Below are 14,313 nucleotides of genomic sequence, written 5' to 3'. Positions count from 1 at the left end.
GATTGTCTGGTACTGCCTGATGACTCCCGAATGACCCACTCTGCTGCCCTGATGACACTCATGGTTCTCTCTGATGGAATCACCAGACCTCCATTGTTTTTTAAATTCAGCATGTGGTAGCTCTGGTCCTTGATGGCAGATGCAGCATGTCACCAGGCTTGCACGGCAGACATCACAACAAATCCTGAAATTTTAGTTAGTAATATCATAACTAATAACAATAATCATTAATAAGCATGGGGAAATTAAGGGAACACTTCCCTTTTTGGACAATCATGAGATTGTCCATTTCAAAATAAAAGGGATTACTTCAAAACCGACATAAACTGAGTTTATTAATTGTTTAAGAAGATCAAGGGAAATGGTGTGGTTCATCTAGCAACACTATTTCCCACACCTTCTTTAGCCCCCAATGTAAAACACTATAATAGACTGTACATTGCCCTATACAGAAAAAACTATTCTATATGCCACAGTGAATGTTTTGTAGGAAATGTTCAGGAGACCCTATAGAGTGTTGATATGCTTAAAAAAATTCAAGGAGCACTATGTATTTGCAATTGTTGCTGGCATTTTACTCCGCCCATATCATTGGCCACAATGAAACTCAGTGGATATTAAATACATATTGCCCTATACAGATAAAACTATTCGGTTTGCCGCAGTGAATGTACTGTAGGAAATGTTTAGAAGACTGTATAGAGTGACTATATGCAAAAAAATCAAGGGGCACTGTGTGTTTGCAATTGTTGGCCACATTCCATTGCTCACATTCCAAATTACTGAATAACCATACATTTTGATCCTTGTGTAAACGGAGGTGCTAATCATCACTTTACTACTTTCATTATTTAACAATTCAGCCAACTTTCTAAAGTAGTTGTCAATAGCTAACATTAACCAATCATTAGCCTGCTGTACCACCTTTAGTGAGCCCAAAAGACAGTTTACAGTTTTATACTGTTTAAATAAACAAAATATGTTTTACAATATATATAATTTATTGTATAACAATAATACAATAATACAGTATCTGTACAAATGAATAGTTATAGGTCCTTAGTGTTGTTGAATGCAGCTATGAAAGTGTTTAATAACAACAATATGCAGATGTATAGTCAAGTAAGAATGTTGAACAGCCATTGAAAAAGTGAACCATGCAACTAGGTAGATGAATTAGAATGCAGATTATCTGAGCAACTGGGCAATGAGGAAATTCTAAAAGACACAAAATCACCTTCCATTGAGTGTTTTATTTAAATGTAAGAAAAAAAGCATCAAAGACATCCCATGCACAGATCAGAACCTTTACTTTAAGAAAGGACTGTTTGACACACTTTTTAAAAACTTTCTCCCTGTAATGCCAAATTGGTCTGACCTTATGACAGGACATTTACAGAGATTTTCAGACATCAAAACCAAGACAGAACAAGAAAACTACAGCAATTAGGGAGGTAACATTCAAAAACACAAACGTTAGATTACTTGATGATAAAAACATAGAATTGACTAACGTATTGGCAAATTGTAAACTCTGCATAAAGCTGACTAGAGAGACATGTGAGAAAATCTTTTGAAGTTTGAAATCTCAAGGCAACACGTATTGCCGCAAACGAAGGAAATCTGAGAGAAAAGGAGAAAAGCACCAATGCATCTCTGTAGATCTTTTCAGGTTCCTCTACCTATAAGTTCTAATTTGGTTAGTCTTAATGAAAAGAAAGGGATGACCAATGATCAGAATGCACTGTGTAATGAATCAAATTTTGCCTAAATTAATTTCTCAGCAGGGATATGTAGATTTGAAAACAGAGCTTCAAACTGTTATTTCAACCTTGCAGTCTTTGTTACATCTCAGTATAGTTAAAACGACAAAACGACTGTTAAAAATCTAGACTCACTCATTACAGAATGTTGAGATATTAAAGACAACTTTGCTGCTCCCTTTTTGTCTGCAGTTCAGAGGCCTGGACACACATTTAGGCATTGTTTATTAGACCAAGTTTTGACAGAGATAAACCACACCATTCCATCATTGAAATTAGGTCAGCATAATGACCTGTTACATTTTATTTATCAATTACTCCCCTGGTTACAACAGTTGGTTTTCAAAACAATGGTCAGTGCTTTGCAAAAACAGCATCTCACACAATGAGCATTACTTCAACTTGCATTTTCAGCTTTGACTAAATACAGACACATCATCCCTTGATATTCTCTTCAGACAATTAATCACCAACAGGGGGTTCAAGAATTGCAATCAATTGTATTGATTAGACAAACTGTTTGGAACACCACAACAGATATTCTTGTGTTTTTTGTGCCCTGTGTAGCAAACAGTTAAAAGAAACTCAGTACTTACCTCCCGTACAACTGAAATCCCAGTTGTTGGCAACAAGAAGGACTGAGATTGAGCTTTGTGTTATGTCATTTGGGTAAAAAATATAGTTTCTGGTCTTTCTGGTCAGTGCTGTATTTTGACACTTTTAATATTTGGGCTGATGACATACACATTTCTGTTGGCAGAATAGGAAAGGCGTTAGCATAAGTACAGAAGTGGTTATATTTGTCTATGAAGTAGCTAATGAGCTTCAGACACAAACCAATTGTAGTGATGTACAACAACATGATTCAGAATCTGAGATTTCTGTGATTCCACAGTATGAATACTTCTCCAACCATACAGTGTATGAAGTGTTACCCATTTTGATTTTATTAAATACTACATCAGCATTTCAAAAATGCCATAAGACATTACTTATAGCTGATCAAGTAAAACCATCTCCCAGATATAAGTATTGGATTCAACCATGTTTTCACAATCCATGGTTCAACAACAACTTCATTACAATCTAAACACAAAAAAACTAAACGAGGGAGATTTCTGTAGAAAGCATTGGTGAATACCTTGTTTCAGTACAACAGACAATTTAGATATAATTGAGGAGATATTTGCTTGAAATAAGTGAAAAAATCTGACAATGGAACAAGACAAATTACACAATATTCAAGGCATATTTTCTAAAAACATTATTGGAATAGTGAGTTACTGACATTTAAAGTGTGCATACTGCCACCAAAGGTGTGTTGTTTGAACACGTAGAATGTTGGCCAGCTGCAGTTATGCAATGTTTGCTCATGAGCACAATTACATTTTGTGATCCTTTTTCACCTGAAGGACTTCACCCAGGTAACAACTAATAAATCCCAAACCAAGCCTGTATTATCACATGTTGCTGGTGAAATTCTGAGAATCACTTCTAGATAATGGCAAGCGGATCATTAAACCCATCAACTTAACATAACACACTAGAATGGCAATTAATGTGACAAGAATGGCAATTCATACTCCATTTGTAAATAGTAAAATAAGTATTTTTTTCAAATGAATAAATCCCTCCTGTTATCGAATTTAAACAAATGCATGTGTCTGTTCTTTTAGGTAACATTGTACAAGCTCAAAATTAACGTGGTGCCTGCTTTATGAGATTCCGCATCATGGTCATGGTGGCTGCATCTTTTCTCAGGCTTTTAGGTACATGTATCTATCTATCACTATGATGCATTTATGTCAAAATCCCTTGTATTAAGCGCTACTGCCATCTGCTGACAGAAGGGGATTACAGTGCAAGTTGGGTAGTGCCAGAGAAAAAATATGAAAAACAGCAATATGTTTTATGTTTTTTTGCAAATGTGTAAATAACTGTGTAAAAGATTTGCATACTTGTAGCTAACTTTATATTTCAAATTGGAATCATGCAACTCATTAATTAAAATGACTGTCCAATGACGAGATGACCGTCAACTCATTCAAATGCCACTCAACAATCACAGGATGACATCAACTGACCTACAAAAAGAATGGCAAACAGCAGCTGGGGTGAAGTGCACAGTGAGGATGGTTCGAAACCGGCTGAAGTTGTGCAAAGCTAGAAAAAAGCCCTTCATCAATGAGAAGCAAAGAGGAGCCCGGCCAAAGTTTGCAAAATACCAAAAGGATTGGACTGTAGAGGAATGGAGTAACGTCATCTCTGACGAGTCACATTTTCAGCTTTGCCCAACACCTGGTTGTCTAATGGTTAGATGGAGACCTGGAGACTCCTACAAGCCACAATGTCTCGCACCCAGTGTGAAATTTGGTGGAGGATCGGTGATGATCTGGGGATGCTTCAGCAAGGCTGGAATCAGGCTGATTTTTCTTTGCGAAGGACGCATGAATCAAGCCATGTACAAGGTTATCCTGGAAGAACACCTGATTCCTTCTGCTCTGACAATGTTCCCCAACTCTGAGAATTGTTTTTTCCAGGATAATGCTTCATGCCACACATGCCAGGTCAATCAAGGTGTGGATGGAGGATCACCAGACCAAGACCCTGTCATGGCCAGCCCAATCTCCAGACCTGAACCCCATTGAAAACCTCAAGAGGAAGATGGATAGACACAAGCCATCAAATAAAGCCGAGCTACTTGAATTTGCGTGCCAGGAGTGGCATAAAGTCATCCAACAGCAATGTGACAAACTGTTTGAGAGCATGCCAAGACTCATGAAAGTTGTGATAAAAAATCAGGGTTATTCCACCAAATATTGATTTCTGAACTCTTGCTAAGTTACAACTCCAAGAACATAAAATGCAAATTAATTATTTAAAAATCATACAATGTGATTTTCTGGATTTTTGTTTTAGATTCCATCTCTCACAGTTGAAGTGTACCTATGATAAAATACAGACCTCTACATGCTTTGTAAATAGGAAACCCTGCAAAATCGGCAGTGTATGAAATACTTGTTCTCCCCACTGTAGATTTCTTTTACTGCATACTTACGAAACAGCTGTTGAAATTTGGCACCATGCAAACTATTTTTTGTAGCCACCACACACAGCCTATGTTATTTGGCAATGATGCCATTGGTATCTAGCAAATGCTAAGTTATGGTTCCAGGATGTTAACAGTTGTTACGTTGAAAATCGAAACTTGAAATAACACAAATTTATATCATTGTGAACAAAAACTGACTGGTATACATAGGAATTATAAGTTCAGTTGTAGTGACAATGAAAACATTATTTCAAGGAATACAACATTGACAGGTTCTTTGAGGCAAACAACACCATTAGGGTTGGAGGTTTTTTGGAGTAGTTGGAGGGGTTGGAAGTGTTTTTTTTGGAGTAGGTTTCTGCTTGCAATGCAGCTTTTGTTGCTCAGGACGCACTGTTTTAATTAAGGAATTTGGACAATGCTAATAATGCTAATTCCAGGCTTGGGCAGAGTTCAATAATAGCTTGTGTAAAAAATTACTCCATGGCCCTTCAAGAACAACTCAAGGTAAGTGTTTTTTAATCCAAATATGAATCTAGGACAAACGATCACTTTAAGAGTTGTGCCAGCTATGTTAAAAATATATATTGCTTTAAACCTCAGCTTGACACACATAATCAAATAGGGTGTACCCCAAAAAGTGATTAAAATAGAAAACTCCATAAAAGCGCAACAAAAGTGTAACAGATAACTGTATTATTTAATTTGTTTTACAGCATGGTTATCCCCTTTGTTTTACAGCACCAATGCTGCTGTCCTAAATGTTTTCTTAAGAATATGTTTAAATAATGCAATAATATTGGTCAGAAAATGCATCTCCAAAATGCATATTATGAATATTTGAGCAGGTTTTCTGTCATCTTGTTTACTTTACTCTTTTTGTGATACTACACTAGCTAGCCTATACCAGTTTCAACTTAAGAACAACTAAGTGACTTGAAGAGAAAATGTCTTCTAGGCAGTCAGGACTAAAGGTCAAAACATTCAACAGGTCTGACAATACTGAAACCTGATACAAAGCTTAGCTTTATAAAACAAAAAAAAGCTAATTAGCACTACATCAAGGTATAAACTTAATTTTCGATATGCATGTCTATGAAGTTCACACATTCAAGTACAATCTCTAGTGAAATAAGAAAATATTGTTCAAAAAAATTATGAAAACCCGAAATTGCCATATTAATAAACCATTAAAGATAAGATTATTTAAATCCACACAACTTTTCTTTAATGTCTATAGGTAAAAAAAAAATCTCTAATATATTTACAGTTCCTAAATACACATAGCTAACGTTCAAGCAACATTCTAGTGGTACCATTACATTTTTTATTTTCCAATAACAAACTACTGTACAATATTTTCCACTGCAAATTCACAAGGTAATGTTGAAACATTTTTGTATAATTGATCAGTTTTAGGTTTATCAAAAGATAACATTTTCATACAGTTCATTGTTAGACATTATCTGATCTGGACCACTCAGACTAATCTTCACAAGATGAGTACTTTTTATTAATTTAATGTTACAGTCAAGGATTTACTAACCAAATAATCTAGTACACTGGCACAAATATTAACAAATTCTGGACCAAACATAAAACCAATGATTGGGTCAAATTACCATGAAACCAATTATTAAATCATATTACCATTAATTCAGCTCTCCAGACATTTCTCCATATATCCAGAATTAAATTACTAAAAAAATTGCTTTGGTATTACAAAATGAAGGTGCAATAAGGGAAGCATTCAGCTAAAGTTATCTTATGGTTTGACTGGAACTGCACAATTGGTTAAGATAACAGGGTTTTACAGTTCACTTTGCATGTGCAGTCAATTTCAACACTGGAGAGTCCCAAGGAAAATGGAACAGCTTTTTCTGGGCTTAAATTGTGATGTCTAGTACAGTAAAATCAAAGATATGCCTAATACATCATACATTCCCCATAGAATTAACAAAAGGAACTGCTACCATGTGGAGTCTCACACTATGTTATTAGTGTCAGTATATCATGTTCCATAAGTCGCCTCATGTCAACATTCATAAATCTTTCCAAAGCCGTGGATTCAATCAAAGGTGTGTTGTATACAATTGCAGACCTTTTCACATTAGTCAAAATCTGGAGCGTTTCTATGAATACAATCTTGTTGAATGCAATGTGCTTGTTAACAATATCTCATTGATTCCTGGCCAATGTCATTTTCACCAGCCCTAGCATGTAGACTGCAAAATCCTTCTCAGAATGTTAAGCCACACAACATGTTAATTACATGCATCAGGCATTTTTTTATTTTCTGGTATTTCTAGCATTATCTTCTAGCTTTGCTGCAAATAAATACAAAAATGAAATATTCCTTAATTGACACAAGCTTCATCTATGTGGGTGTCAGGTGGAGTCTCCTAAAAGGGTAGGCATAGCTCTACGAATCAAATTCCCCTATTCTCGTGTAGCAAGGAATACCATTTTTGGATCAGTGATTCACACCTAAATTTGCTCAAGGCAGTCCACTCCAACTCAGAAGTCATAGCTAAAATATATAAATTATGGTTTAATGATAGTCAATTAAAGCCACCATTGTAAAAGACTGGAACCTGATCCAGTAACTGTGTAGTCAACACACGAAACTTTATGACAAAAGGTGTGTAATTTTTGCACATATACATGTACAAATCTGTTTGAAAAAGCCTATGGCAGGAGCAGGCGAAACAACCTCTGGTGTTTATTGGCAGATTTATCATTCACATTCTAGCATGTCAATGTATCTAAAAGCCTACAAATGTTTGTATTTATGCAAAAGGTCTGTGGTACTGTAATATATGAACATGTCCATAAGATCTGTAGTACATAACAATAATTAAATTAGAGCTTTTTATAATATTCACCCAGAAAAGATTTGGGGTGCATGCAAAGTTTGTTATCTTCAGTAGTCAAAAGGAAGCTGCACCCACCATCGCGTGCACTTGTACCACTAAGAGAGGTAACCAGATTGGTCCAGTGGTCTAAGCCGCTGTCTCCGACACACACACACACACAGGTTTGAGTCTGGCCCACTGCTCTTTCCATGTACTCTCTATCTTTCGACTATTTACTCCCAAATAAAACATAAAATGCCCACTAAAAAGCACATCAATAAGCAATGTTGATCCTATTGTAATTTCTTGGTTGCTAACATTCAATTTCAATGTGAAAAAACAAGCAGTGAATAGTGGAGGCAATCATTGTGCTTTCTAAGTAGCTTTGAAAATGTTTAAGCTGGTTGTTCAAAAGCAAAACACTAGTGCAGATGGGAAGGGGGAGATTGGAGAGTTATTTTGCAAGCAAGCTTATTGCTGCACTTCACCTAGATCCCACATGGAGAATGATGTCTACCTAACTTACTCCTTTAACACAGTGGGTCTCAAACATCTCCTGGGGACCTCCAGGCATCTCATAATTTTGTTCTAGCCCTGAACTAGCTCACCTGAATCAAGCAGCCAAGGGCTTAATAAATAGTTGACAACTTGATTCACGTGTGCTAGCTCTGGAATACAGCAAAGACATGGAACTACTGGGCTCCCCAGGAGAGGTTTGAGAACCACAGCTTTAACAGACATCCTCAACATCTCTAATTTAGACAACATTCATTTGGAACCAATAAAATTAGCACCTTCAAGATTTTTTTTGCCTTACTAGCAAAAAGTTATGATAAATAAATTGACTGAAATTTAGCAATGACCTTGAAGCAATTAGGGTTAATTGCCTTGCTCCAGGACAAAACCATTGATATAGCAACATTTCAGTTATTGGTCAGATTCTTTAACCTCTAGACTAAGTTGGAATAAATGTGCCATAATATTAAATAAATATATAAATACTTTAATAAATAAATAAACAAATACATATTGCATTTGCATTGTGTACTCTTATTCCTCGTCCAAATGAAATGGGGCGGGACCTCACCCATTTGATAGAGCTGTCCACATTGGACTGTGTGTTTTATGCTAGGAACACTGTGATTGCTCACCATCAGATGAGGGCTGTAAATCACGTAGCACACAAATGAGTTTCATATGTTTGGGTTGCTTTGAGAACTATTTAGCCAGAGAATGTGCAGGTGCTGGTCATAAAATTAGAATATCATCAAAAAGTTGATTTATTTCAGTAATTCCATTCAAAAAGTGAAACTTGTATATTATATTCATTCATTACACAAAGACTGATATATTTCAAATGTTTATTTCTTTAAATTGTGATGATTATAACTAACAACTAATGAAAATCCCAAATTCAGTATCTCCGAAAATTTGAATATTACTTAAGACCAATACAAAAAAAGTTTTTTTAGAAATATTGGCCAACTGAAAAGTATGAACATGAAAAGTATGAGCATGTACAGCACTCAATACTTAGTTGGGGCTCCTTTTGCCTGAATTACTGCAGAAATGCGGCGTGGCATGGAGTCAATGGCACTGCTCAGGTGTTATGAGAGCCCAGGTTGCTCTGATAGTGGCCGTCAGCTCTTCTGCATTGTTGGGTCTGGTGTATCGCATCTTCCTCTTCACAATACCCCATAGATTTTCTATAGGGTTATGGTCAGGCGAGTTTGCTGGCCAATTTTCTATAGGGTTATGGTCAGGCGAGTTTGCTGGCCAATTAAGAACAGGGATACCAGGTACCGGTGGCTTTGGCACTGTGTGCAGGTGACAAGTCCTGTTGAAAAATGAAATCTGCACCTCCATAAAGTTGGTCAGCAGCAGGAAGCATGGCACAAACAAGACACACCCACTTCACCAGTCCTCCACCTGATCACGCACCTACCACAATGAAAGTAACCTAACTGAAAACAGGCCGCATGCTAACAACATACATTCTCTGGTTAAATAGTTCTCAAAGCGACCCAATTGTATGAAACTCGTTTGTGTGCTACATGATTGACAGCCCTCATCTGATGGTTTCTTTTCAAGTGTGCAATCACAGTGTTCCAAGCATAAAACACAGTGTGGGCAGCTCTATCAAATGGGTGAGGTCCCATGCCAATGCATTTGGATGATGCACAACTTCACACCATCCAAATTAAATGTCTATTTCATTTGGACAATGCATATATGTACACAGTGCAAATGCAATGTGTATTTATTTATTTATTTATTTATTCATTCATTCATTCATTCATTTCATATTATGGCACATTTAGTCCTCCATTCTAGACTACCTCCTGCTCCTAAGAGAAATGTTTGTCGCCGGAAGCACTATATTTTCTGGTTTTGTTTGAGCTGGCAGGAAGCATTCACATAAGAAACATGCTGTGCCAAAGGCAAGGTAGGGTAGAAATACTAGTGAAAGAACAACAAGATGATTGCTACTAACATTAGCTAGAAAGTATACTAGCCCTTATTCAATAACTACAAATGAATTGCTAAACTACTTCTATACATATATTAACTTGGCAAAATGCGTCACTAGGTAACTTGCCTTGCATTTATCGGACATATGCATCAAGATACATGCGGACATGTCTAAGCATAAATGGTAGCAATGACTGACGTTGTAGGTTTGATCATGGAATAGGCCAATTGGTTGTGCTTTAGGAGGTCAGCAACTTCAGGATTCAAAGTTCCTTTTTAACTTTTTTAGGATCACAAGCTGGAGTTCTCTATAATAAGTAGCAAATGCACTCGCGAATAAAGTTAAAATATTTTCTACCTGCATCAAACCTAGGGGGTAATGCTGGAAATACTTATAAAAAAAGATACTAATTAACTGGCCTTAATCATGGCAATAGATTATCTGCATAAAAATCTGAATATGCTTTTAGCAAGCAGTGCATCACAGTCTTAAAACAAACTCATCTCTTTTCTCATATCCAGGGTTTTGTTCATTAAGCATGAAAAGAAATGAGATTGAAACTGAAGGAATTTTTACTTTCCGTTGTAAAGCAGTTTAAAACACTTCCCATTGTGTGCTCTAATGAACATGACCCAGCTATCTAAGCACAGGCACAGCTTAAGGGGTCAACTCCTCCTAGTGTCCTTCTCAACCTGCTTCTTCCTCTCCATATGCATCAATGAAATCAGCAATGGTCTCCACCACATAATCTGGCACAAAGTCCTTCCTCTCTGGGTCGTCACTGTCCTTATAGCATTGTGCCTCCTCCAGAGTGGACACTCCAGTCAGGGTGAGCATGGTGTCCAGTCCACAATTTGCTCCAAATAGGATGTCTGTCTCTAGACGATCGCCTACCATGAGGGACTGACTGGGTTCCAGGTTAAACTGACTGGCGATGCACTCGAACATGAAGCGGCTTGGCTTGCCGATCACTGTGGCTTTCCTGCTGCTGGCTGTCTCCACAGCAGCCGTCAGGCTTCCTGAACCTAAGTGAAAGATGAGGGTGGAGGCTTTGAGTCACAGAAGATTGTCAATAACTTCTTTTAATGTTGCATTTGTAAAACACATATGCTGATCTACTATGCAGCATTGGTCAACAACCCCTCATTCTTAGTGTCCAGCTTTTTTTTCCTGCCTAACATGGATTTTCCTGTTTATATTAATGACCAAATCAGTAAAACAGCTAATGAATGGAATGGCTTAAGGCTATTTTAAATGCACACTGAGGAATTTCAGAAACAACTTTTCAAAGTTCAGTTGGTAAACAAAATTATGTACCGTATCCTGAAGTTCATGAACAGACCACTACACAATAAATGGAATATCATGTGTGTTTGTTTCTGCCAGTAAAAAAAACTGATTGGGTTGCACTTCGCACAGCTTTCAAAGCCATTATATACAGTAGCTGTCCACGCCTGGAAAAACACACTGGGGGCTGCTGACAAAGCATTTTTCTGATACAAACTGTTATTGTTAAACCAACATAGGTGTGCATAACTAACTTGGTTCTCTGTGAAAAGTTAACATGACAAGTCTCATTGAATAGGTAGTGGGACCTGGCCCTATATTCTTTACATACTGGGGACCCTCTATTTATCACCCTGATATGTTGTGACTTGTTAGTTTAAAGGGAATTTTCAACTAACCTAGAATTGACAAGACATCAAAATGTCTGTGTCCGGTTACAGTTGGTTTATATTTTACTTAACAATTATCCATTAAATGTTTTGCTCCATTAACTTACAACAATGATCATGCACATTGTTGAAATATTTAATGGCCCACCGAAGAAGGCATAAATCAGAAACGTTTTTGTCTGCGTTTCCGATGGATATCCGAAAAAAGGGAAACCCAATTTAATTAATATTTGTAGTGCGAACCCATTGCATTTCGATGTAGTAATATTTATTTTAATACACACCAACAAAACTTAATGGAGAGAGTGCGATGATAGGGTAAGATTGGTTAACTAGCCCCACTTAAGAACATTGTCTACATGCAGACACAAAAATGTAAATGTTAGGGGAAAAAGGTATGTAGATGATGATTAGGCTTAGGCAAATAAACTATAAGGGAACCAAAAGGATGCAATTTATACTTCTTTAGATTTTTGATGAAATGTTGTTTTTAGAAAATGGCCCCTCATGGGGTAACTGGACCAAGGGGGCTAGTTAACCCAGTAGGGATCAACTTATGTCAGAATAGTTTTGTGGAAATATGTCCAAACATTGTGATAACACAGAAAACAAAATACATCTTTTTAAAGATGTCTTTTGCCCCATGAAATATTTCAAAAATAGTAGTAACCATGTAATTCACAAAAATCCCACAAGGTGTGACCAAATTCTTTGCCCAACACTATCCCTGACTGCCACTGATCTTGCATAACTAAACATGTTCTCTAACTTCAAATGCTAGTGCAGCTAAGGCATTTAGAAGATACATATTTAATTTCCCACGACCTAGCCAGGCCAAGTCCAGGTTAGTTGAACAATGTCCTGCTTCATTTAAAACTTCCCAAGTAGCAACCTTGACTGGAAGTCATCTAGATTTTAGACCAACAATAATCCACCTTTCAAATAAGTTTAAATAGTAGTTAAATCAGTTGTAGTGATGGGCTCGAACAAACATTATTAGAGCCTAGGTTGAACACTAACTAATACATTAAAGTATTCATCAGTGACCTACCTGGAGTTATTCTGCCTCCTCGCAGTGGGTGCCAAGGGTCCGGGTCGGTGGCTACAAACAGACAGTCATTGTTTTGCAAGTAGCAGGAGGCTTTGGCCAATTTTATGAAGTCAAATGTCTCGTCGTATCCCACAAGTACTGCCTTCACGTCGGGGTCCAATGGGTAGTCGTAAATTGTCCCTGTTGGTGCGTCTGTTTCCTCCTCCACTATGGTAACTCCAGCCTCCCGTAGCTCCTTAACTACACCCTGGCACCCTATGACATACACTTTGCCCTCCACCTTCACCACGTCTCGGAGGTAAGCCGCAGAGCAGTATGCTGAGCTGAATATGTCTTCCTCTGCGACATCAGTGAAGCCCAACCGGATAAACTTCGTCACGTAGCTCCCTCTTGGCCTGGTACAGTTGTTCGTGATAAAAAATACCCTTTTTCCTTGCTGTTTCAGTAGTGTCACTACTTCTGGCGCACCTGCCACTACCGTTTCGCCATTCCAGATGACTCCGTCGCAATCAAACAGGACGTTGAGCTTGGAGTCCATGATGTCTCGTATTTGGGAACCCCTTATCATGTGGCATCCTCTGCTACTCACTATCCCAGCCATTCTCAAAGATACGTTGAGGGACTAGCTCGAATGTTGCGCCTATATAAATCTGGTAACGTCACTCGAATAATGGACAGTGCAATGCAATTCTAGTTCTACCTCCCTTGAACACAACAGTATCAAATATATATTACATAAAAAAGCAAAGTCCCCGTCTCGTTTGGGATATGAATGAAATCCTAAATACTTCCATTTCCCGCAGTGCTTTCAGGAGGGCGGATATAAATTTGTCTATAACTCATTTTATTCGTTTCATTGGCGCTAGCGTTCAAGACCCGCCCATTCCACGTAATTTCCAATAAGGCACGGCTTCTGATGACCAATCGACTAGACCGCGTTCTACAGCTCAGGTGGCGCAGACGTTGGACCTATTTGACAAAGCACTGAATTGTATTTTAAATATCAGTTAACCGCATCATGACTGGTCCGTGTAGGGTCCGTGGTCTGTGTACCTTTGGTTCATTGGATTATGTCTTAATATAGGAAAACAGTTCAACAGAAAACGATTAGTTTTTTGGATATTTGACTTCCAATATTTGATTTCCGATTTCAAATATTGACCAATCAGAAAATGTATCGTTTTTCGGTCATCATTTTTGGTTTCATAACAAAAATAGACTTAATTCTCATCTTCTCTGTTAAAATAGGAAATGGAATAATGGTGAAAGAAAAACAAAGATATTCCTCTTTCTATTTCTCTTTCTCGTTTTGTTCTATGAAGTGCACGCCCCTTCATAGAATACTCATAGCATCCTCATAGTATATTCATAGCGTTCTTTTGCCTTCACATCCTAGTTTCACAGCTACAGCTCAGAGTGTGTGACGTTAAGGTAGAAGTGTTA

At 37.5% G+C, this 14,313-nt stretch overlaps 1 protein-coding gene across 1 annotated transcript; it reads right to left on the bottom strand.

Annotated features, from left to right (window-relative positions):
• Positions 1 to 10,700: 10,700 nt before the first annotated feature.
• pdxp (pyridoxal (pyridoxine, vitamin B6) phosphatase) lies at positions 10,701 to 13,708 on the bottom strand. Its single transcript, XM_010868154.5, has 2 exons — positions 12,871 to 13,708; positions 10,701 to 11,168 (listed from the first exon to the last, which is right to left on the bottom strand). The coding sequence occupies exons 1-2, from the start codon at positions 13,469 to 13,471 to the stop codon at positions 10,831 to 10,833; spliced, it is 939 nt and encodes a 312-aa protein (XP_010866456.1). The 5' UTR covers positions 13,472 to 13,708; the 3' UTR covers positions 10,701 to 10,830.
• Between the last annotated feature and the right edge of the window lie 605 nt (positions 13,709 to 14,313).

The sequence above is a fragment of the Esox lucius genome, chromosome 14 (genome assembly GCF_011004845.1).
Source record: "Esox lucius isolate fEsoLuc1 chromosome 14, fEsoLuc1.pri, whole genome shotgun sequence".
Taxonomy (NCBI): domain Eukaryota; kingdom Metazoa; phylum Chordata; class Actinopteri; order Esociformes; family Esocidae; genus Esox; species Esox lucius.
Note: the sequence above shows the minus strand (reverse complement) of the source record. Positions and strands in the feature narration are given on the sequence as shown.